Here is a 22,500-nt window from a genome sequence, read left to right on the forward strand (position 1 = left end):
TTATTATATGACTAGCTCCGTGAGCGGGCACTGATAAACTAAATCCCGCGCTGTGATTGGCAGTATAGCTCCATCTTGCCCGCTCGGGATTTCTCGCTTGATCCCGAAAAAGATTAAAGACCATTTTTAGTGTTTTATCCCATATAATAAATCCTCTATTGGCCAAGCTTATTCGGTCAAGATGGCAGGATATTGGTCTCGTTCCTTTTTTTCGTGTTTATGGACCTTGACTTCGTCTTGGTCCAGAAACACGCAAAAAAGGAACTTGGCCAATATCTAGCCATCTTGGCCTCACTCTTGGTCAATAAGCCCCCTGAGAAGACATGTAGTTAGTAATAAAATACTAGACCCAGAAAGATGGAAGAAAATAGAAGGGAATCGAAAAATATTGGCTTCAACTTCTTTTTCACAGCAACTTTAAGTCTGTACTCTGCGCGTCTGACAGCTTGCCACGACAAAATTTTACTGAAGTGAAGCCCTCTCCGATACGACTTTCTATCAGAAACAGCACCAAAAATTATATTTTAACGCTCCAAAATGCAAACTAAGCAAAGTAAAGATTTTGCTATACTGCTTACGAGGAACAAACATTGATGCAAACATAAATAAATATTGATACACAGTTTTTAGGAAGAGCGGAAGGAAGTTATCGACAATAAAAAAAATTGTCATCAGCAACAAAATTTGCGACATCAACAAACATAAATTTTGTGCCGTGAATATAAAAGGTTACCATCAGCGAAAAAGATTTTGGGAGATTTTTGCCACGTTAAATTTTTCTATTGTTCTTTTGGCTGCACAAGCAAATCGCAAAATCGAAAGTGACATCGATTTCAGCGGCCGAATGTGATCAAGTTACTTTGCGTGTTACTACCAACTCAAGAAAAAAATATGGGTATTATTAACTGTATGCCTGCCAGCTGGCGCTTGACAATTAAAAGGGAAACTACTGCACTGGTAACTGATCCACTTCCGGATTCACCAGCTATTCTGATAAGTAATAATTTGGTTTCAATTTATGATGTTTCCTCAAAACAAATCTACCGACTTTTCCTGGAGAAAAAACAGACAACGCCTACTGCTAACGTAAGGTTAGCTGCAAAGTATCTGAACACAGATATTGATTGGAAAGGGGTTTATTCGCTAGATTTTCGTACGACATTAGAATCTAAGCTTAGAGAATTTCAGTTTAAAATTTTAAACCGCATTGTCTTCACAAACAAGAAACTGTTTCGTTTCGGCATGGCTCATTCGCCTACCTGTGCTTTCTGCCAAACAGAGGTTGAATCCTTAGAGCATTCACTCTTTTCCTGTAAAGTATCATCTAAATTTTGGAAACATGTCTTGTCCTGGCTACGTGATTATAACATCTTTGTTGAAAACATTAAAGAAGAAGATTTAATTTTTGGTAAGTTTGATGTTGCACATGATTTTTTCTTGTTTAATCATATTTTGCTTTTGGGTAAGTTTTATATTTACTCTCAGAAATGCCAGAATGGTTTACCTTCTCTTCAGGGTTTTATTGCCAGGACAGGTCGTGTTTATAAAATGTGGGAAAAGTTAATTAATGTTTTTTTTCCGATAAGTAATGTCACCATTGTCTTTCATTATTAGTGTAATGTTTAAAGTGAAGTCACTGTATTTCATATACTAGGTAACTGTATTTCTATAATAGCTGTTGTGTGTGTTTAGTTATATATTTATCTATTTGTACTATGTAAGCATGATGTGTGTCTTTTTTGTGTCTTTTATTTCAAGGGTACGTTAACGTAAGAAATTCTTTAATAAAAAAATACTAAATTAAAAAAAAAAAGAAATTCACGAAACAAAGGATACATCTGTGACAAAATAACGGCAACACACCAGGTTTTTGGTTTTTTTTTCCCTTTCAAGTGTTATATAGTTCGACAAGAAATGTGCAAATTCAACACAAAGATCACAATCGTCTAACTCTCGAGGTTGACAATTGTTCCTACAAAGTAAAAAATTCACTCTCCTAGACGAGGTTATTTATCACCGTGACCAAGTAATTCCACCGTTTTGGAAATAGAAGCTGCTCTGTTATTAATCAGAGACACAAATTCTTGCCGCTTTTGGGGCTCATTTGTTGAAATTCAAGCACACTTCCAACAGACCACTTATTTTTGTGATTTATGCACGCGCTGTGGGCCTATTTGCCACCACGGACTTACACTCACTCACTCAATCATCACTCTTACAACCCTTACACACTCTTACACAAAAAGTGGTTGTGGTACAAAATAGATGCCAGAAATGGAAAGAGCGACGGAGATCACATTTGTACAAATGTCAATTGTGAGGCCAATGACGTTTAAGTGCGTGATTTTAGAGCGCTTTTGAAAGTTTGAAAATGTAAAAAGAATTGTGTTCTCAGTAAAGCTTGCCATCCAGCAGTGTTTCCATATAAATCTCAGTTAATGTTTTAAGCATTAAAATCACTGTAAAATTTCTCTCCTAAATGTCAGTGGCCTCAAAATTGACAATGTTACTAATTTCATCACGCTCTTTCCATTTCTGTACCACAATCATTTTTTATGATTGATAAGGTCACTTGACATGGTCATGCAAACGGCCCATTCTCGATAAACCGACTTTTCACTTAAATACAGAAAAGAATACGCCACCCGCTCTTGTTAAATTCTTGTTTTCCGTTGATGGGAGGACAAAATTAAATGAATTTTCTCTCCTGCGGGAAAGTCTTAGGTCATTGTCCAGTTTGGCTACATTGAAAAAAAGGGCTGATTCGTGATTAAGGAGTTCATCTTTGAAGATGTTCCCCAATATAGCAAAATAGTGTTCCATGTTTCTGACCGTAAGTCCTCTCCTCCATCCATGACTGCTCTGTTTGTTGGGATATTTTGTGACAATTGATTTATGCAGTCGTCTGAGAACGAACTTTGGAAGGCGTCGTTCGAATCTGTACACGTCCTCAATCTGAATAAGATCAATAAAATTTTTCCAAAAGCTATAATTAATGAATTTAACTAATTACTTAAATTTTTAATCTTTTAGACAATCTTTTACTCAGTATGGCCTACCGCATACGCCTCACCTGTACTGCTAACAGTCTTAATTCTGCGTTTTTCTGGATTGACTCAATGTCACCAACAGCTAAACCAATCTGTTGACGCAATGACCAATGTTAGACAAAGAAGTTTGTTGTTGTGAGTCCATCGCAATCAGTTGGAGGAAAGTTATATCCACCAGAGTACAACGAAATCAGAGATGCTGTGAAAAGAAGTTGTGAAAAGAACCTGTACATTGAGCTGTTGAGTAGATTTCGTCAGAATACGATAATATCTACAATTTATAGCAATAACAGAATTATTGAACCTTCTGTTGAACATTTCATTAAATGAGTAATTGCTTTAAATGTGTATCTGGCCATCGACATCTTGGTTTATGACGTCATCCGAGAAATGCTGTCAAGGAAACAAGTTACTTTTTTGGAGTGACTGGATGTCTCTTCCTCTACGATAGCGTTAAATGATCTCGAAACCGAATCAGTATTATTGCTATAACTTACCAATAAATTCATGAGGACTATCGGCATCAAGACACAAAAGATAAGAAACACAACTCTGGCGAGATCAGGAATGTACAGAGTCTTGTCAACAAAAAATGTAACGTATTCTAGTTCACCAATCGTCATAACCATGACTTTTAAGAGCGACAGATCTATTCTGGCAAACGGATCCTGTGGGTGATAGTAAAAAGGTAAAATCGTTCTGTCAGCTCAGAATATTCGAGCGAGTTCGATCAAGAGATCAAAAGGTGAGAGAGGAAATCCCCTGTGCTCCATGACAATTTTTTGAAATCTATTTTTAGATCGTACCCAGGCTGTGACGGCTATTTTTATCTGTTGTTACCATGACTGCGCGGTCCACTTTCACACCAACTGACCAGTAAGGTGTCGTCTTTGAAATAAACACTCAGATTTCAAGTATGGGGCCAAATATGGGGAATTCGCTCACTTACTTTATGTTCTCTTGGTTCGATTTATTAACCTTCGGGTCCTAAATCTGACTGAACAAATAGTTCCGCGCCGGTCCTTTTATTCATTTCAAGATGTTGAGCAGTGCCCTGCGGATCGTTTTTAACAGCACCGACTGTGACTGGACTCTTTGCTTACTTTTAGGTATCAGTCCCCAGCATGGCAGAAAGGGAATCGCGCATGAAGTGAACACGGATCTAATCAGAAGTTTATGAATTATCAAAAACGGAAAGGAGGAAGGCAAACTGACCGGTTAAGGAATTAAACTTTCAGTGCTTGAAATGTAGTCATTACAACTGCGGGTTGGTATAGTACCCGACAATTATTTTTTAAAAGCGAGCTTACTGATAGTCGGTCTTTCTTTGTGGCTGGATAATAAATGTTTTCAGTGGCGACAATACTGTTAATGGTTTTAAGGTAACATGTCCAAAATAATCGTTTATCGCATTCTAGACGTTCTTGGAGCTATTAACGTTTTCTTTTTCCTTTTTAACTTTCATTCTTCCTTTCCTTCTCTTTTTTTTGAACCCATGTTATTATATGAACTGAGATTGAAGTTTGGTTCACGTGGTTTTTTCACAACCATTGGCCGGGAGTACCTAGCGGGGCCGTGTGTCCTGGGTCATAGTACCTGTCTTAAACCAACCATTTAGCAAATTATTTACATTTATTATATGACTAGCTCCGTGAGCGGGCAAAATGAACCAAATCCCGCGCTTTGATTGGCTACCCGAGCGGGCAAGATGGAGCTATACTGCCCGCTCGGGATTTCTCGCCTGGTCCCGCAAGATCAAAGACCATTTTTTTTCTTTGGTTTTTTTTTATCCCATATAATAATTCCTTTAGGCCCGGTTCAACGTCGAACCTTCGTTCTTTTTTTGCGTGTTTATGGACCTCGACTTTGCCTCGGTCCATAAACACGCAAAAAGCTACTTGGCCAACATCCAGCCATCTTGACCTTACGCTTGGTCAATAACTGATACGTATTAATAAACTGTTTTGCAAAGAAGTATTGGGGTGTTTGCGCATTCCCGAGTGAAAAACTGAAAAAATACTGGTCATTAGCGGCACCTCAGGACTCTTAGCTTGAGCGCTGTACCATGACAATTTCGGCCCGCAGGTCGCTTATACCAGCTCCGAGTTTGGTCCCGTGCTATCTATCAGATCCCATATCCTCGACAGGCCTTCCTGTCCCCGACATGACAGTGAGGGAGAATCGTGTTGGTCCCTAAACCATATACGAAAAATCCCCCCTGAGAGCTCACAGCTCGGTACCGCTAAACTACATTTTATATTTCCACCATTAAAATTCGTTAATCCACATTGCTTTTTATGTGGTACAGGTTATATTGCACAGCCAAAGTGAAAAATTACAACTTGCGCATGTGGATAGGTTACGCCTGGTGGAATAGTATAATGGATAGCACAGACCGTTTTTGTGAAAGGCGATTCGAATGATTCGGTAAGGTGTAACGGGTTGCTTCATTTAAAAAATAATTTTACCCCACCTCTTCCTCCGGTTTAAAACTTGTCTTCGTTCTTGAAGCCTGCAAGTAACAAATTTAACATGTACTTCATATTTTGATATAAATTTATTCTGCTCTGGTGACATCAATAACTGTCTTTATATGGAATTATTCCTGTATACTGTATTTTGACTTGATAATGGCTTTAAGATAGCTTAGAATTCAAACGTCGAAAAATTTCATCTTTTTAACCTATTTTCACTTGAAATGTTTATTTACATGATGTTTTTATTGTCTGCTTTCTCAAATCCCATAGTACACCTCTTTAAGCCCCAAAAATTTTACACAATCCTTGTTTTCCATTTCTCTTGGGATATGAAAATGTCCAAAGAGAAATCGAGAACAATGCCTATGCAAATTATTGGGGGTCAAGAGGTGTATTATGGCATTTGAGAAAGTAGAGAATTGCAATTCAATCTTTACAATCAAAAGTACACCTAAGTCACTTATGACTTCTTTGATTTGTAAAAGCCTTTGATATTAGACCTGCAAGGATTATTTTGAGGTAAGAAATAGACGTCCAAGCACGGTCACTGTGCCATATTCTTGGACCTCGAGGCTACGCAATAAACGCATTAAAACTGATCTTCATTTTAGAAGCCCAAACAAAGGAAAATAAAGAGACAACGAGGAAGAGTATGGAATAGGGCTTGAGCAGTGATGAGATCACTCACATCCCATCAATGAGGCCTGGGTTCGATTCCCAGACTCCGCCCGCGCCACGTACACACCTTATTCCAAAATGGCTGTCATTTTAGTATTTTTTTATTTGCTTGCAAATTACCCCTTGTTGCCTCGTTTTTAAGCTAAAAATTCAAAAGAATATTTAACCTTGAACAAGGTAACAAGGGCTGATTTGCAAAAAAACAAAAGAATACTAAAATGGTGACCATTTTGGAATAAGGTGTATGTGTTGAGTATAATGGTTCTCTTCTCTGCTCCGAGAAGGTTGTCTCTTCGTTCTCCGTTTTTTCCGTCTCCTCAAAAGCCAATGTTTGATATCATTTTTTAGTTACATTGCTTTGATTTTTATGTATAGTGTGCCCAGATAGTGTCCCAGCGCTAGAAGACTCGACACGTAAATAAATTTCATTATAGGGCCGCTATTTGCTAATTACTCAGAATTTTTTTAATGAAACGGAATCAGTTTCCTTTAACGTCCGCGACTTTCATGACACCTTGATCGAGGGTACCTACTATCTATGCGGACGGATTTCCTCTTTATCTGCAATTCACGTATCCTAAAAACCTGAATGGGTATGGGTATCTCCCTCTCTGTGATCCTTATCTTGTCTCGATGTAACATATACCACATATTTGTGAAGTTCCTTTTTGGCCCATCTTTTTCTCACCTCAAAAGTTTTGCAAATTACGGCAAAAAGAACAAGCTAATCATTCAATTATTTAACAGGGACAAAAACTGAATTTGTAAGAAGGACTTAACATGGTTAAATATTTTATAATCCCAAGAACAGGCGTTTGAAATTAAAATAAAACTGTGTTCACTCTTCAAGAAGACACCGAACGTACATTGGCCTCACTTGATAGAAGCGCATGGAATACAAGAGCGAAACCAAAAGCCAGAAGAAAAAACTCAGCTATGACCTGCAAAAAATGAAATAAATGTACCTTATCCTTTTTAAAAGAGCTGCAGTGACTCACAAAAGTATTTACTTAAGTACTTCTTTGACGCGTCAAATTACAAATTACTTACAAACCCTGTGTTCCAGTGTGCACTATGCTTGTTTCAGGCAAAATGGGAAAGAAATTCAAGAAGAATGTGGAAATATTTAACTTCCCAAATGTGTGGTATAGCATAGAGAGAGGCTGAACAAATGGATTAAGTTTTTGTCCCCTGCTTCTTGGAAATGGTGTTCGTCAGTTGTGGCCGTTATCAGGATAACTTTTAGTGTTGCGCACCGTTGACTACAGTGCAAATAAGAAGAGTCCATTATTGGCCTCAATTAATGATCTGCATTTTTTAGGCGAGTCTCTTACCATAACAAGAGTCCTGAGAACTTCAAACAGCATTGTGACATATATACCAGCCTTAAACATGCTGGAAAGAAATTCAAATGTAACATCTCAAATGAATCCTTTAAATGTTCACCCGTACAACACCGGTTATTTAGTAATATAAACAGGCATGAAACTGAAAATTCTCTTTGTCCTCGTTCTGGTTGACGTCTTCGTTGCATAAACTCCTTATTAGCGATCTTAACATCAACATCCATTAGTATCACCCAACTAGTGGACTAATGCAAATCCTGCATTTTGATTGGCTATGCTACTAGTAATAGTCCTCGAGTAGCGAAAAGTGTGACGCTTTCTTTCGTTGAATTCCCAATTAAATATTTTTTTAACTTGCATTTGCTATTGACCCGTAGGCCTTGTGGGCGAAGGGTCTAATTGTTAATTAGACCAAATTGGTAATGGATGGGCGTTTGGTTATGTGGAGGACGCGAGTACCTGACTTTCAATTTTCAATTTTCTGACCAACTTGAACGTCGCTTCCTACCGTTCTTACCAATCTTATTCCTCAGAATGTTATCACTGACAGTTGGCCATTTACAAAGACAGTTAGACTTCAAATTGGGAGTATCGAAGACAAATTCGAAGAGACTTAACACATGAAAGACTCATATTTGAACTGCTGAGAGAAGTGTTTTCCATTGATTAAGCGTTTTGTTCGTTCAGCGGTTTCTCTTTGAGAACATGGACTGAGAGCACGAAGACGCCAGCCAAGAGAAAAGCCATTTTGTCTTCTTTCGGGCTCTAAAACCGTTGAATGCGAGTAAATCTGTCATCTCGTCATATTCGGTCGTTCCCAGGAGCCCATGACTAAAAGCGAAAAACAGCCCTATGTGCATGTCACGGCGTTTTCACAGACCGATTTATTTTTAGAATTAATTTCCCGCGGATGAGACTCTCACAGGAACCTCATAACCAATCATCTCACAAGAAACTCACTTGACGTCATAGCGTCACCGAACCGGAACTGCCTTTGTTGTTTTGCGGAAAAGGTAGTTTAAAAATACATCGCTCTGTTAAAAATGCCGTCACATAGGTTTAGTATGGGAGTTACTCTCTCCTTGTCATAGACTCCTGTCCTTCCTCATTTCTCGATTCTATTACCGCCTCAATGTCAAGATATTTTTAGATCATGGCAGTTATGAACGTTACTTGACCAGTTGTTTGGTCATAGATGGCTTCGAGCCGCGGCCGGCACGTGCACAGCCACACGCAAATCCTGCAAATCAAGCTGCGTCTATTTCTGATCGTAGTAACACTGGTATACTTCAACTTCACGTTTGCTGTTATAGTGGCTTGGATTGACCTTTTTCCGGAATAAGAATGAACAGGTCTCCTTCTCAAAATTCCCCTAGGATCATTCTAATGTTATCCGAATATAAAAAGAGGTGTTCACCATCATTTCCAGGCAAAATGTTTTTCAAAATATGTTTCCTGATGTACTTCCAAAGGGAAATCTTGACGCTATTTCCTTTATTCCTATTTCAGAATAAGTAAATCGAACACATCCGAAGAGAACTTTACTGTAGAGTACACTTTTTCTGAACTAAGGACTCGTACTTTTAGTTTAGAGAGCAAACGTTTTCTTTCTGCGCATGCCCACGACGCAAAACTTTTACTCCAATCAAAAGTTCGCTATTAATCATTTCTGGCTGGTTCCGAACCAGGGCTTCCGTTAATTATAGACCTCCGGGTCTTCTGCGGAATCTCAGAAAATTCTAAACGATAGTGGTTGCCAGCGGTTACAGAGAGTAACCTTGACTACGAGGTCGCCGCTCTTGGGTCTGACCGAAAGAATCATCGTGGCTTCTGAGGACGAAAAGGCGCTGTTTTTTTACCAACAAAGCAATCAGCTGTAACCTTACCTTTGTTGATATGACAAAAGTGTGAGAAATGCTAGAAGAACTGCAAGTACAGTGAAGGAAAGCTCATAACTTTCACTGAGTTTAATTTCCCTCGCACTGACAGCGAGTAGTGCAAGTACGAACGTCCCTATTTCCAGAATATTAGAAACGTCCAGCCAGTAACTCCATTTCTGTAAGATAAATGATGACAGATCAGGCACCCCAGTTTTTCGAGGGTGGATAGCGAAATCCTCTGGATAAATCACTATCCAGTGGATAACTCAATTGGTTTTGCCAGTGTTTACCCGCTGGATAGCATTATCCACCTTTTTGAACAATCGGTGCCAGAAGTCCATATCCCAAAAGTGTCGATATCTCTCGTTTGGCCTTGGCCCATCAGTTTACGGTATTATCTAAATAAAGAATACAGGTGCCAGTTGTTCAAAAGATGGATAGCGGTATCCGCCGGATAAATCACTATCCACTGGACTCAATTTGCTTTGCTAGTGTTTATCAGCTGGATAGTGATTTATCCGGTGGATAGCGTTATCCGCCTTTTCAACAACTGAGGCCTGGTCCCTCCAAATAATGGCCAATCATCAGACGCAAAGCTCCTGATTGGTCCGGAAGCTAGTAACTGCAAACAAGTTACCCGCGCGAGAGTTGCTCGTGCTTAATGTAAAATCATGGATCGTTCTCGGAACGTAATGCCGCCATTTAGTTTTCTTCCCGCACAAAATCTAGCAGTAGCCGTTCTTAATAGCTGTATTTATACAAGAGGACGTCTAAGGCACCGGTCTCAGACATCTTAGACGACTGGTATAAATACGGGAAATCAAGGTGGACGCTTTAAACGTTAGACGAATTAAGCATCTCAAGTTAAGTACGTCCAAACGACGCGCTTAGCAAACGCCTTAGTCGTCTCAGACGTCTAAGCCATCTAGTATAAAGACGAGACGCAATAAACTGGGACGCACTTATCAATAAAAGGCGCATGCAATCGAGGCTCTTTTCAGAAACATTGTTATCCCAGCGATAATAGCCAGTCCTCCACCAGAAGTTGTTTCTCTCATCGTTTTTAATTCTTTCTAGCCTAGCCTTGTTGCCCAAAATCACACCACATAGGGCAAGTCAAGGGTTTCTGCCACCTCAACATCGTCGTCCATCTGCTCCAAAAATCGTTTGTTTGACCTCTTCCTATTTGTGGCAAACCTCTGTAACTCAATATCTTCTTTTTCTCGTCGATGATGACTTAAGGAACTGACACGAAAGCTGCATACTGGGCTTTATGACTTCGTATTTTCGTGCTAATCGGTCTTTGAGGCGTCCAGTCCCATTAGCGACTAAATCCCAGTCTCTTTTAAAGAGAATCGAAAGTTGAGTGCGTCCTGTATTTATGTAAGTCCTACTTACGGTCAGACGTTTAATGCGTCTAAACGTCCTCTAGTATAAATACGGCCAATACCGTAAAGCTATTGGCCGCATTCCATCGCAGATCGACAATTCTGGGTTACGGACTTCTGCAAAGATTTAGAACGGTTCTTGGTTGCACTAAACATTACTAGGGATGCTTTTCACTAGCGACGGAAGCGGAGTCATAACAGGAATCGTTTACAAGCTCGGGAGAATCGGCGTCGCAAGGGTAAGAATTTCTCGGGATCGGTTCCGAAAACAACGGACACAAAGGACGATACAAAAGAAACTATGGACCCTAACAATAGAGCTGCGTCCTAAACGGATGCAACGAAATTAGAGGTTGTAAAGAGCTGCGTCCTATCTCTTTTCTTCCGATTCCACTTGCGACTACGTCGCTTGCGATATAGTGAGAAACGAATCTTCGGATGACACTAGATAAACGAACTAGATCCCCAGGAATTCTGTTGGTTGCTCAATGGCTAAAGCACCCAACCAATGTTACTGATGTGGTAGGTTTGAGTCGTACTCGGATTTTTCAGTTGTCCTTTCAGTGATGCTAACAAAACTTGCATACACTGCTACATTTTCATGTTAGTGTAGCTAATCTATCATAAATTGTTCAGCAGGTTATCAAACGTTACCTCGACGTGAATCCTGTAAATATGGCTCAACAAAGCCATCCCTGATATTACCATTGATATTGTTCTGTACGATTCCAAATCGCCAGTGCACAAATTCTGAGTAGCAACAGAGAACAATTGCTCATTGACTTTTTAAGACCTAACCAGGTTGATTAAAGAACATTGCTATCTACAAATAAGCCCAACAAAAAAGGGGAAAAATGGAAACTCAGAGTGTCGTGCAATAGGACTGGTAGTTGGAGGTTTAGGTCCTCCGACCGACGCCCTGGTTGACTTCATAATTCGCTTTTCAGGTTGATTCGATTTCCTAGTACCCTGCTTGGATAGGGAGAGGTTTCCTTGATTTCCCTGTCTAGTGAGAAGGAAAAGAAATCTCTGCACAAATCTCCTTAATTAAAACCCACTATAAACAGTTTGAATTTTCAAGTGAAGCTATGATCCTCGCAGTTTTGAATTGCTAAAATTGCGTTCATAAATGCGAGGATATCATGATAGCTTCACTTGATTTCATATCCGCAGTTCAATATATGATTCACTTCATATATCATTTCATTAGTTTGAATTTTTCCAATGGCAGATAATGGCGCAAGAGTGGATGTGACGTTGCATTGACATGACAACGCGCATACGTGACAAAACGTCGAGAAGATCCGTGCAAAGATTTCCTTTTCTTCATACTTGAGATGAAAACTAACCCCTAACCCTAACCAAGAGATAGATAAAGATCTCCCTAAACTCTTTTTTTCAGCTGGTTCTGAACGTTTCAACCTAAGTTTTGTCCGATATGCGAAACTGAAGAGGAGAAAACTGCGGTCCGTAATTTTTGCGGTACGCCGGCCTCTCAATTAACTACGTCAGTGGGATATCTCAGGACCCCACGTCTAGGAGCCTCCCTATACACAAGATCCTTGAGTCAACCTTGGCGCTTATCTTTCCGTTTTTGGATCTAACCCTTCAGCGGGAGATTCACATTAACACAATTTACATCAATTTGAATACATTGTTTTCGCAATTTTTCTCCGTTTGACAATAACTTTATTCTGATTGTCCATTCAAAACAGTGCGTGCATAGCCAAAGAACTCGTGGAGCTCTTTGTGAAGATACGCGCAAAGGTTGATTCAAAGGGCTTGTGTGGGAGAGGCAAGCTCCTACTCATGGGCTCGGCTTGATCTCTACAATTTTCACACCCTGGATTTTCCAATTTTCCTTGACCTTTATTTTTGTTTAACAGTTTAAAAATATTCTGTACCGTTTCCGGCATGGACTTACCTTGGAAAACCAGGAGGTGGTGTTGCGTTGAACCTCAATGGCAAGAGAATTGAGACACAGTAAAATGACCGTCAGGTTTATGGTGAAAAACAAGTGAAATAAGAAGCCGGCGATGATGTACTTCATAGTCAGAGCATCTCTGCGAAATGGACAGGAAAACTGTGAGAACTGTTGCCTTTATCTGTATACGTTGAACACGCGACTGATCACTTCAACAAGGCACAGAGCCAGATCTGGCTCTGTATACGTTTCCTTAGATACGTCCGCTACAATCATCGTCATCCTCATCATGACCGGTACCGTCATCGTCGGCGTCGTAGACTGAATAGGCACGAGTTAACGTTTGAATTGCGCATGCCACCGGCTCAACGCTGCCGTCAAGAAGCCAAAGCAATAAAAATTGGCAAAGAAGGGAAATACGTATGTTGAAATGTCAAGCAGTGGCTGCTTGACATTTCAACATACGTGAGCCGGTGGTCTGCGCAATTCAAGCGTTAACTCGTGCCTATTCAGTCTTAATAGTACATACCTCTTAGTCCACATGAGTTGCTGAGTCAAGGGATGAAGGATAAGTTCTTTGTGGCCTTGAATGAGCATCACCTAAACAGAAATAAACTATTTTTAGTACAGTACTTATCTTCAAATATCTTTCAAATACATTCATCGATCTCTACATTTACAAACATTTCGAAGGAAAAAATACTTTAAATAGTCAATCTCTTGCCCTTCGCAGGTTTATAGAATAATAATAGTCCAGCATAACTTATTTCCCTTCATTATTCATTGAAGAAAGAGAAAACGACTGTCTTTTACCTTCGGTCCAAAGTAACGGTTTCCTTCTAAATTTGTTTGCTCGTCAGGGACTGGATCGAGAAGTTCAAAGATGTAAGAAATCTAAGGAGAGATTGTAAATTCCTTCGTAACAATACAATACTTTCAGAATATGCTTGAGATATCTCTTCAATTAAAACCTGCTTAGAAAGATCAAGCGTTTAGGAGAAGCTCTATGTCCTCACGACTTCAAAGAATAAGAAACGATATTGTCGGTTTCGTTGTCATGGCTTGTAAAGTGAACACTGTTGTTGGAGTTGCTCTGTTGCCCCCAATTGGATGCTTATGTTCAGATATGCACCAATTAGATGCAAACCCAACCCCAGTTGACATCCAACGCGAAGTGTCCATTTAAGTGTACGCCTTTGCTACCGATTTCCAAGAACTAAGGTTAGGGTAAAGGTTAGCGTTATTTTTGGCATAGGTTATGCATCAGTCAATTCCAGCAGTGCCCCTTCCCCTCCGCCGGGCTATCCCCAGGGCATTAGCATTTTTTTTTTTTAATAGGCAAATTCTCCGGGGTGTGGACACATAAGCTGTCTAAATGCCCCGGGGTGGAGACGAAGAAAGAGGGCAAATGCCCCGCCCCCGGGATCGAAATAGCCGTGTTCACGTCGGTGATCGTTTTTTGATAAACCAAATATAGTTCACCTCGTCGCTGTGAAGAATCAAGACATTTTAAATGATGATGAATCGCATTTTAAGCTCGCAAGATTGGTCTTGAAGATCGCATCATTTGAATTCGCAAACCTTCTGTATTTTAACTCCACTTTCATGAATTTAAAAATTGCTAGGCTAGTTTTGAATGCGAAATGCGAAGTAGTCGTGTTTACGCAGTCTTCACGTCAGTGATTGTTTTGTGACATTAGTTCACCTTGTCGCTTTTATATATTCATATGCTTACAAGTATAAATGAAGAAATACCTAAAATTGAGAAAACATACTTTTAAAAACATTCACAAGTTTTTCGAGTCAGTGACGGACAAGCCAGTCTTTAACGAAGGCCTCGTCTTTTCCGATAAACTCTTCCATGTTAACTGATTCGAAAACACGTGTGTCAAATGCCCGGGGTAGGCTAATGCCCAGCCCCCGGGCCGCGATAAAATTGCGAATGCCCCACCCCCGGGACTGACAACTTGAGCAAATGCCCCGCGGTTGCCTGAGGGGGGGATGGGCACCGCTGGAATTGCTTGATGCATTAAATGCAGCTGTTTTTCTTTACTTAAACAGCAGCATTTGTGGGGACCGGGCCTTTGTCACGTTAGTTGTCTGTATTCCGAGAAGAGAGAGCTGTTTGAGTTGGGGACTAGAGCAAAGGAACACTTCTAATGAGGAACAGTTCTGGACCGGTCAGTATAAAATGCAGACTGCAGACTGGTTGTAAAATCCAGACTATGGTACAAAATAAGCCTCGGCCCAGGCCTAGGCTTAGGCCTCAGTCTGCATTTTAGACCCAGTCTGCAGTCTGCAGTCTGCATTTTATACTGACCGATTTTTGGACATATAAGCCTGCATGATGAAACGCACGTCGTTGTAAGGACAAACTCGAACTGAGACACTGCTGGTGAAACCCACCGAATAATTGGGGTCTTTTTTGCTGTGTGAAGAAGTCTGAATACACTTGTCCAAGACAACCTGTAAGAAAAAGAATGCTACTCACAGCTAAAATAAACACCTTACACGAGATAACATCGCCGCATAAAGTGAAGAAATGCAAAAAAAAAGGCATCTAAATATTATTGCTTTTAGTTTTCTCTTTACTGCTTTCTTCTTTATTGTTATTGCAAAAGAGGTATTATCTTTTTAACCTTAGCCACTTCAGGAAATTTTTCGAGAAGTTGTTTCATCAAGCAAAATCCATCACTGCCACTGACTTTCACCGCTTCTTTCCAGCTTGAAAACGAAAAAAAAAGACAACCTTTAATAATAATGGTAAAAGTTATACTCTTCCCTAGTTCAGACTGTGCCAAGCGGAGAAAAACGCCGTGAGAGCGAGAGCGTGTTGAGAGTAAGAGACTGGGGAGAGGACGCAAAGGGAAACCACTTATTTTCTCTCCCCAGGCAACTCATCCTCTACCTCTGAAATGACTATTATCGACAATTCCTAAGTTTCTCTAAATTGACTATTATCGTCAATTTAGGACGCTTAGCGCTTGATAAGGATTATGGGAAATGAATATCTATTTTTAAAATCCGAATGCCCAAACTCGCTGGACTCGAACCTGGGAATGTTCAATTAATGACCCTTTCACTTAACCACTAGACTGCCGCATCACTAACTGACAGAATAATTTTTTAAAAAATATTAAGATATTTTTTCTTCCGAATGCCGCTGTAAACGTGTATTATCACCAGCTAAGAAAAGAGGAGAAAATGTCGGTTACCAAACCTTAAGAGAAAGCTAACCATTTTAAAATCAAGTACTAGACTTAACCACTATTCAGCAATGATTTTATATATAGGAATTAGATTTGATAAATAATCGGTGCAATTGTCAGCCAGTTGATCTTTAGTTGTTAAGTGGATAAAAAAAGTTCCTTCACATTGGGAGCTCCGGGTTTAAATCCCGTCCACGGGTGTCATTCATTTTCTCTTTTTCTTTTCATCTGCTACCACAAGTCCTGGGACAGAGTATTTTTAAAATGACGATAACAGTCATTTCAGAGAAAATTGCGAATTGTCGATAATAGTCATTTCAATGGTAGAGGATATGTTGCCCCAGGGGCCTTGCTCAAAAATCCCAGAAGCTTTTCGGGCCCGAAAAGCAATTCGTGAAACTATGATCTGCTGCTGTGTTCGAAATTTGTTTAAAAGTGTTTTTATCAGGAAAATCGTATATTCTCAATTTCAAACATCGCGGGCGCCGCTATCTTGAACAACTGTGACGTGCTATGGTTGCCCTATTGTCAGACATCTGACACAAAAAGCTTTTGTCCAATAACAATAGAGCAACCGTAACACGTAATAATTGTTTAAGATAGCGGCGCCCGCGACATTTGAAAACAAAATTCTAAAACTCATTTACTTTGAATACAAACGCCTTCCGAGTTTCCAAGAAATTTAGACTGATTTGACTGTAAAGGTTATTTCCTTTGATTTAGAGTTATTTTTAGTTGAACTGGATGTTTCCTTTAAAGTTAACTTTGTCGTTTAATTTCATCGGTAGCAACTGATTTCGAACACCCTCCCGGTGTGAGTGGTCTCCAGATTTGACGGGCTAGCAGTGGAATTTGTTTACTGATCATGAAAAAAAACAACAGCAACAGCAACATATAAAGTACATATGCGGAGCCTCCTCACCGCTTATGTTTTATGATCTCCATGCAAGTTTCCTCCTTGGACCCTGAAATTGCCGCTTCCAAGCAGCCCATACCGAAAACAGATTTGTTTGTCACGCTGGCTCCATGGTCAAGCAGCACCCGTACTATGCACGGGTTGCCAAAATACGCTGCTACATCGAGTGCTGTGCTCTGTAGGAACGAATTAATATAGTATAGAAGATTTATGTAGCCGTTCAGTGAAATCGACGTGGTAAAATTTAAAGTCCTTTTGAAAGTCTTGAGCATGGAGAGTAATTAAATAACTCAAACGAACCGAGTTCGGTAGCCCAACTGTAAGATCCACGGTGCAGTGGAAGAGACACAATGCGCCTTATTTCAGAGCGAACCGCCGAAAAATGTATACTAATAAGTCGAATCGACTTATATACTTACAAGCCGAATCGAGTGGACTATAAAGTTTTGCAGGCCGCACTACACCAGCTAACATTTACCAGAGGTATCGCACGTGGCTTGTCTACTTCCAAGAATATACCGAAAGGAATAAAGATTCTTCTTAAATCGATACGTGAGCCAGTGTGAGAAAAATGTTCGAGAAATTAAAATGCTTTATTCTCTTCCGAGCAAAGCTGGAGTTCCGTCAAGGAATGTAAAAAAAAGATACACGTAATATCTTATTAGCATTGCGGATATCGCGAAATAAGTATTGCTTACTCTGTTTTTGGAGAGAGCACCCATTTTTGCCCCATAATCCAAGAGTGTTACCAATGCATGATATCGATCCATGTGTGCTGCTATCATAAGGGGAGTGAGGTGATTTTCGTCCCTGAAAAATATGAAACAAGAAAATTGAAATTACTGCGCTTTTTTGCCGTTCTCGTCGTTCTTTTAGTTATTTTGGGGGAGGCCTGGAATTTATAAACACACAGCCTCTGTCCAGGCTTCCTCTCTCACCAACATTTACCACATTTCTTACTGCCATCAATTGGAACTTGTAAATGAGACAAAACAGACAATAAGTGAACTTTACTTTACTTTAATCCATCATGATAGTGAACATCTAAGTTATGAGGCATAAACGAGCTAATGAGGAGAACTACAATGCATAAATGTATTGTACTTCGTTTAGTTGTATTACATTTGATCTTATGTTGCAGCATGCAATTGAAAATAAAGCGAATCAGAAGACGCAGGCTGGTGACCCGCAGTGCCAAGAATACGTTTGTCCGTGTACCTCTGGTTTATTTTGGCTCCTTGATCCAACAGGAATTTCATTATCTCGACGTGTCCCTCACAGGCAGCGTAATGCAACGGCGTCCTTAGTCTGTACTCCAGATTATGGAGGGATTCGGGATTGGCTTCCAGCAACAATTTTACACATTCGAGGCTGCCACTCCTGAAACGATGCCACAAAGTGGTGTTACGTCAATCAGTGGCTGAGCTTGAGACGAAAATCCCAGATCAAAATCAGGCAAAGTTAACAATAAGAAAAGATCTTAACTCCGCAGCAAGGTGAAGAGGTAGTTTTTCTTCTTCATCGTTGAGATTAACATCAGCTCCCGCGAAGAGAAGCCTTTTAATGATCTGCCAACAAAAAAAGGAAAATAGCCTGGGCTCCGCAGTTGGGGTTATGGAGCGAAAAGGAACGTGGCGATCGAAAGAAAATTGGCGAGCAAAGCGAGCCGAGCTCCCCGCTCAGGTCGCTTCTCTCGCCAATTTTTGTTTCGCCACGTTCCTTTTCGCTCCATAACCCCAACTGCGGAGCCTGGTTCCATGCTAAAAGGAAAGCCGTACGGAAACTTTGAGCATCATTGGGCCCGGTCACAAAAAGAAACAATGATAAATGACAAAAGACCCACCTGTGGATTTCCTTTAGATGCAGCAAAATGTAAAGGAGTTCTGCTGTCTACGTCAACACTGTTCATTAAATCCATTCCACCATTCTGCAAATAAAAGACCATTCCCTGTAAATACCTCACCCCTGATTATGTGTGTTCGTCATCAGTCCCACATGAAACGAAGACCACTTTTATAAAGTTCTGGCCCCTAAGAGCCCTCTCATACCTCAAGGATAATGTCAACTGTATCCACAATTCCACTGTGGGCTGCAACATGAAGGCAGGTTCTCTGACGCGAGTCCCTAAAGTCAATTGGTGCTCCCTGCTGCAGTAAATACATCACAGCATTCCTTTGACCTCCTTTGACTGCACACATGAGGGGGGATGGACCGACCGAGCCTGGCAATGGGGAGATCGAAGCTCCCTGGGAAAAATATCGAGGAACATGATGTTCAGTTTTGAGCGACTGTGTGTAAGCCGGGGACTGTAAACATAGGAACCTATAGATCAACTCGTAAATGTTAAGGGATCCCAAAATTATTGCTTTGATATGACGGAGTTGATAGGAAGTTATCCTAATAATGTTTAGGAGAGAAGCAAGGGTTTTTCTTTAGCTTTTGAGATCGGTAATGTTTTCTTTGGAACATTTTTTCGCGTGCCAATTTTTGTCTTGAAATCATTGCACCTGTTGAAACTTGAGCATACGAATTTCTCTCTTTTTCAGTACCTCCAACCAATTCCCAGTCTACTTTGGAAAGATTGCTTTGGCTCCCACCAACCGCTCTTACCCGTTCTCAGTGATTGCGCTTCGAACATGCACCAAGAGACATACGCTAGCGCTTGGGTGACGATCTTTGCCATTGTCACGCAACCTCTTTCCCAGGGTTTTTCTCCGCCTAGAGTAGGGCGGGCCGTGTCACAGTGATATGGGCGCCTTTTGGGTATCCCCGTACCCAAAACGCTAGTCATATGGGCATCCCCTTTTCACATTATTTCAGTGTTTTAGGCATCCCCCGGTACCCTCCCGGGATGGGTTAAGTTCGGGCTTCAAATGTCATGCTTATTTCATACGAGCCTAGTAAATGGAGTTCGTTGTTCATGTTGTGCCCTTTGTTTTCTTTCCTTTATGTTTCTGCCCCCGTCGGTGTTTGTGGCATTTCTCACCTGAATATATAAAGTTTTAGTTGACAGCTAAGCAAACGTTCGAAGTGTTGTTTAACATCGGTGTCATGCGGTTAGGAGTTCCCCTTTCCCTCCTAATTTGAGAGAATTTTTATTACCAGTGGGTTTCTCTCGGTGCAGTAAACCCGGTAAACCCTGTCCGGCTATAAAATTATAAGATATATCTGCACTATTCAGCCGAGAAATATGTGATTCACAATCCCGCTCCTCGGCTCAGTCAGCCCTACTCTCGGCGGAGACAAGCCCTGGGAACGTGGTTAGGTGACAATGGCAAAGATTCAGCAAGCAGTACTCAAATTTGTTTACGTGCCCTTTCCACGAAGGGTCGCTCGGCTAAATAGAGAATGGTAGCATCGGCAATGAGTGTGAATACGAGAACAAGTACAACTTGTAATCGGTTCTTGAAGTCGTGCTCTACTTATTTGGGTAAGTGTATTAGTACGAGTTCCAGTCAATTCTATGCACAACATTCTTTGGCAAAATATCGGCATTTTAAACTGCTTTTCAGGCTTGAAAACCTCCCAAATTATTTCCTAAACACTTGAGGATTGTTAGTATATGATTATTACAGCTTTACACTAAAAAAAAAAACAGTTCTAAATCACAAGCAGTTTCCTTGTGACAAACTCGTACTTACTCACTTTTTGATATAAAGTCGTCGAAGACCAACTTGCCGGGACGACTTAAGCAAGCCGGGCTGCGAATGCGCAGTAATCAAATTCCCAGAACTCGTTCTATTACACTCGTTGTCGAGTGTAAACATTCTCTAATATCATAACTGACTCATGTAACAGAATTTTCTGCTTTCCTTGAATTCATGGGTTTAGAAAATTTCTTTTAGTTTCACTGTAAAGGTCAGTTCCTTGACATTTACTTGTTCTTAAATTTCAGTCCACTAATACCCCCCACCCTCCCCTCCCCCATACACGTTTACCTTATTTATCAAATGCTCGATGATTTCGACATTGCCTGACAAAGAAGCCCTATACAGACAGAAGACACAATATTTTGGTGAAACCTGTGGTAAAATGCGCTTTTTTTACGATTCATTAAAAGACTATGGCATTCAAATACTAGTTATTTAACATAAAGATCATACGTACTCCGTTTGATTTACCCACTGATGAAATTGTGAACAGCGCTGATTTTGAAGTAATTTAAACTTATGATTGTTTCCGCCAAGAGAAGTTTATTTATTTCAATTTACACGTAGGAAACAAGCAAAATACTTATCAAAGCAAGCTCACTAGAGCAATAACAGAATAATTAAATCACTAAAGTAAAGTTACAAACAATGCAAAACTGAAGATCAACTGAAGATAAACGATTAAAATGATGTAGTTCAGATGCAATACACGGCTTCTTGCTTACTGCTTGAATTAGCAGCAAAGCCTACACATTAGGCAAAATAAGTCGGATGATCCGAGCATGAAAATTCCAATTGGGGTTGAGTATCACTAGTTTTTCGGATTCAGTAAAAACAAGGAGGATGTTCCTTACACCAGAATCTCAAGAACCCTCTTTAATTTGCAAGCATTTAAACTTTGCTTTTTTAAGCACCATTCTTGCCGTAAAGCTTTGGAGATTCAGCCACGCTGTGTCCGATCCGTGCTACGAATGCATATTTAATGAAAGTAGCCTCTCCTTTATTGTAAGTAAGTCGTCTGACTTGGTGCTTTAAGCGCGCAATCATATCTCTTGTCAGAGCGAATCCCGAGCAAACATCAGCGTAAGCGTTGCAAATCTGAATGGCTTCAATAAGGGATGAGACCTTAAACGCGCATATCCCTCGGGTTTTAGAACTATGGCACGAAAAGTCGCCATAACGCTTGACTGTTGTTTTCCGTAGGATAATGTAGTTGCAAGTGTTAGCTTCGGCTTGAAACTTTGTTATATTTCCTTCGAACCATTCTTCGTCGATGCTATGGCTAGAATCCGATTTTTCTGTGGCGCATGTGCAGTTGGCGTTGTTTTGTCGGATGAACAAACACGCACCAAAAACGCACATAAGAACGGCAAATGTCTTAAAAATCCTCTTCTTTCTGATAACTGGAACATGGTCTTTTCCCCTGTCTTGATAACATGTCATTGTAATGTCTTGGCATGGAAATAAACCGGTTCCGCAATGAATTTGTGACCAACACGGCGTTATTATTCCAATAACCATTAATTCCAAGCAACAACTATTAATACCATGATTAAACATTCATTATTCCGAACAATTGCGCGAGTCCCCAGACAATTAATAATTAACAATTACTCGCCGAAGGCGAGATGAATAATTGTTTTAGTATAATTACATCGGCGATTATTTGAAAAATATGCATTTTCTTTTAAACCATTCATTCTTCGTTTATTACCTCGACAAACGGTTGGCGGCCATTTTGAAAAAACCGCTTAGGTTATTATTGCGTAATAATCACCTCAAGTGCAACTAATCAGCGCAAAGAATTTTCAATAATCACCTATGTAATTATACTAACTAATGATATAGACCAATCACGACGCACCCAAATAAAAAAAGGAAGAAAATTGAACACGTTTGTAAAAAAATAACTAAATGAAAACTTACCGATGATCACTCACAAATGTTACTTCTGTGCGGCGGCGGAGTAAGGACGAACGATT

General features: G+C 40.2%; 1 protein-coding gene across 2 annotated transcripts in view; it reads right to left on the bottom strand.

Moving 5' to 3' along the window:
* The window catches only part of LOC138060479 (transient receptor potential cation channel subfamily A member 1-like), a 42,806-nt gene that overhangs the window by 3,367 nt on the left and 16,939 nt on the right, over positions 1-22,500 (bottom strand). For both annotated transcript variants that reach the window (XM_068906272.1, XM_068906273.1), the window contains 20 exons: positions 20,807-20,855; positions 18,917-19,114; positions 18,712-18,795; positions 18,354-18,436; positions 18,087-18,248; positions 17,567-17,678; positions 16,875-17,044; positions 15,383-15,467; positions 15,150-15,209; positions 13,557-13,637; positions 13,273-13,343; positions 12,744-12,882; positions 11,474-11,569; positions 9,438-9,607; positions 7,540-7,600; positions 7,072-7,146; positions 5,524-5,562; positions 3,548-3,718; positions 3,074-3,142; positions 2,833-2,955 (listed from right to left, as the gene is read on the bottom strand). In XM_068906272.1, the coding sequence (XP_068762373.1) occupies positions 2,833-2,955; positions 3,074-3,142; positions 3,548-3,718; positions 5,524-5,562; positions 7,072-7,146; positions 7,540-7,600; positions 9,438-9,607; positions 11,474-11,569; positions 12,744-12,882; positions 13,273-13,343; positions 13,557-13,637; positions 15,150-15,209; positions 15,383-15,467; positions 16,875-17,044; positions 17,567-17,678; positions 18,087-18,248; positions 18,354-18,436; positions 18,712-18,795; positions 18,917-19,114; positions 20,807-20,855 (2,098 nt within the window). The remainder of the gene's footprint in view (positions 1-2,832; positions 2,956-3,073; positions 3,143-3,547; positions 3,719-5,523; positions 5,563-7,071; positions 7,147-7,539; positions 7,601-9,437; positions 9,608-11,473; positions 11,570-12,743; positions 12,883-13,272; positions 13,344-13,556; positions 13,638-15,149; positions 15,210-15,382; positions 15,468-16,874; positions 17,045-17,566; positions 17,679-18,086; positions 18,249-18,353; positions 18,437-18,711; positions 18,796-18,916; positions 19,115-20,806; positions 20,856-22,500) is intronic.

This window comes from Montipora capricornis, chromosome 8 (assembly GCF_036669925.1).
Source record: "Montipora capricornis isolate CH-2021 chromosome 8, ASM3666992v2, whole genome shotgun sequence".
Taxonomy (NCBI): domain Eukaryota; kingdom Metazoa; phylum Cnidaria; class Anthozoa; order Scleractinia; family Acroporidae; genus Montipora; species Montipora capricornis.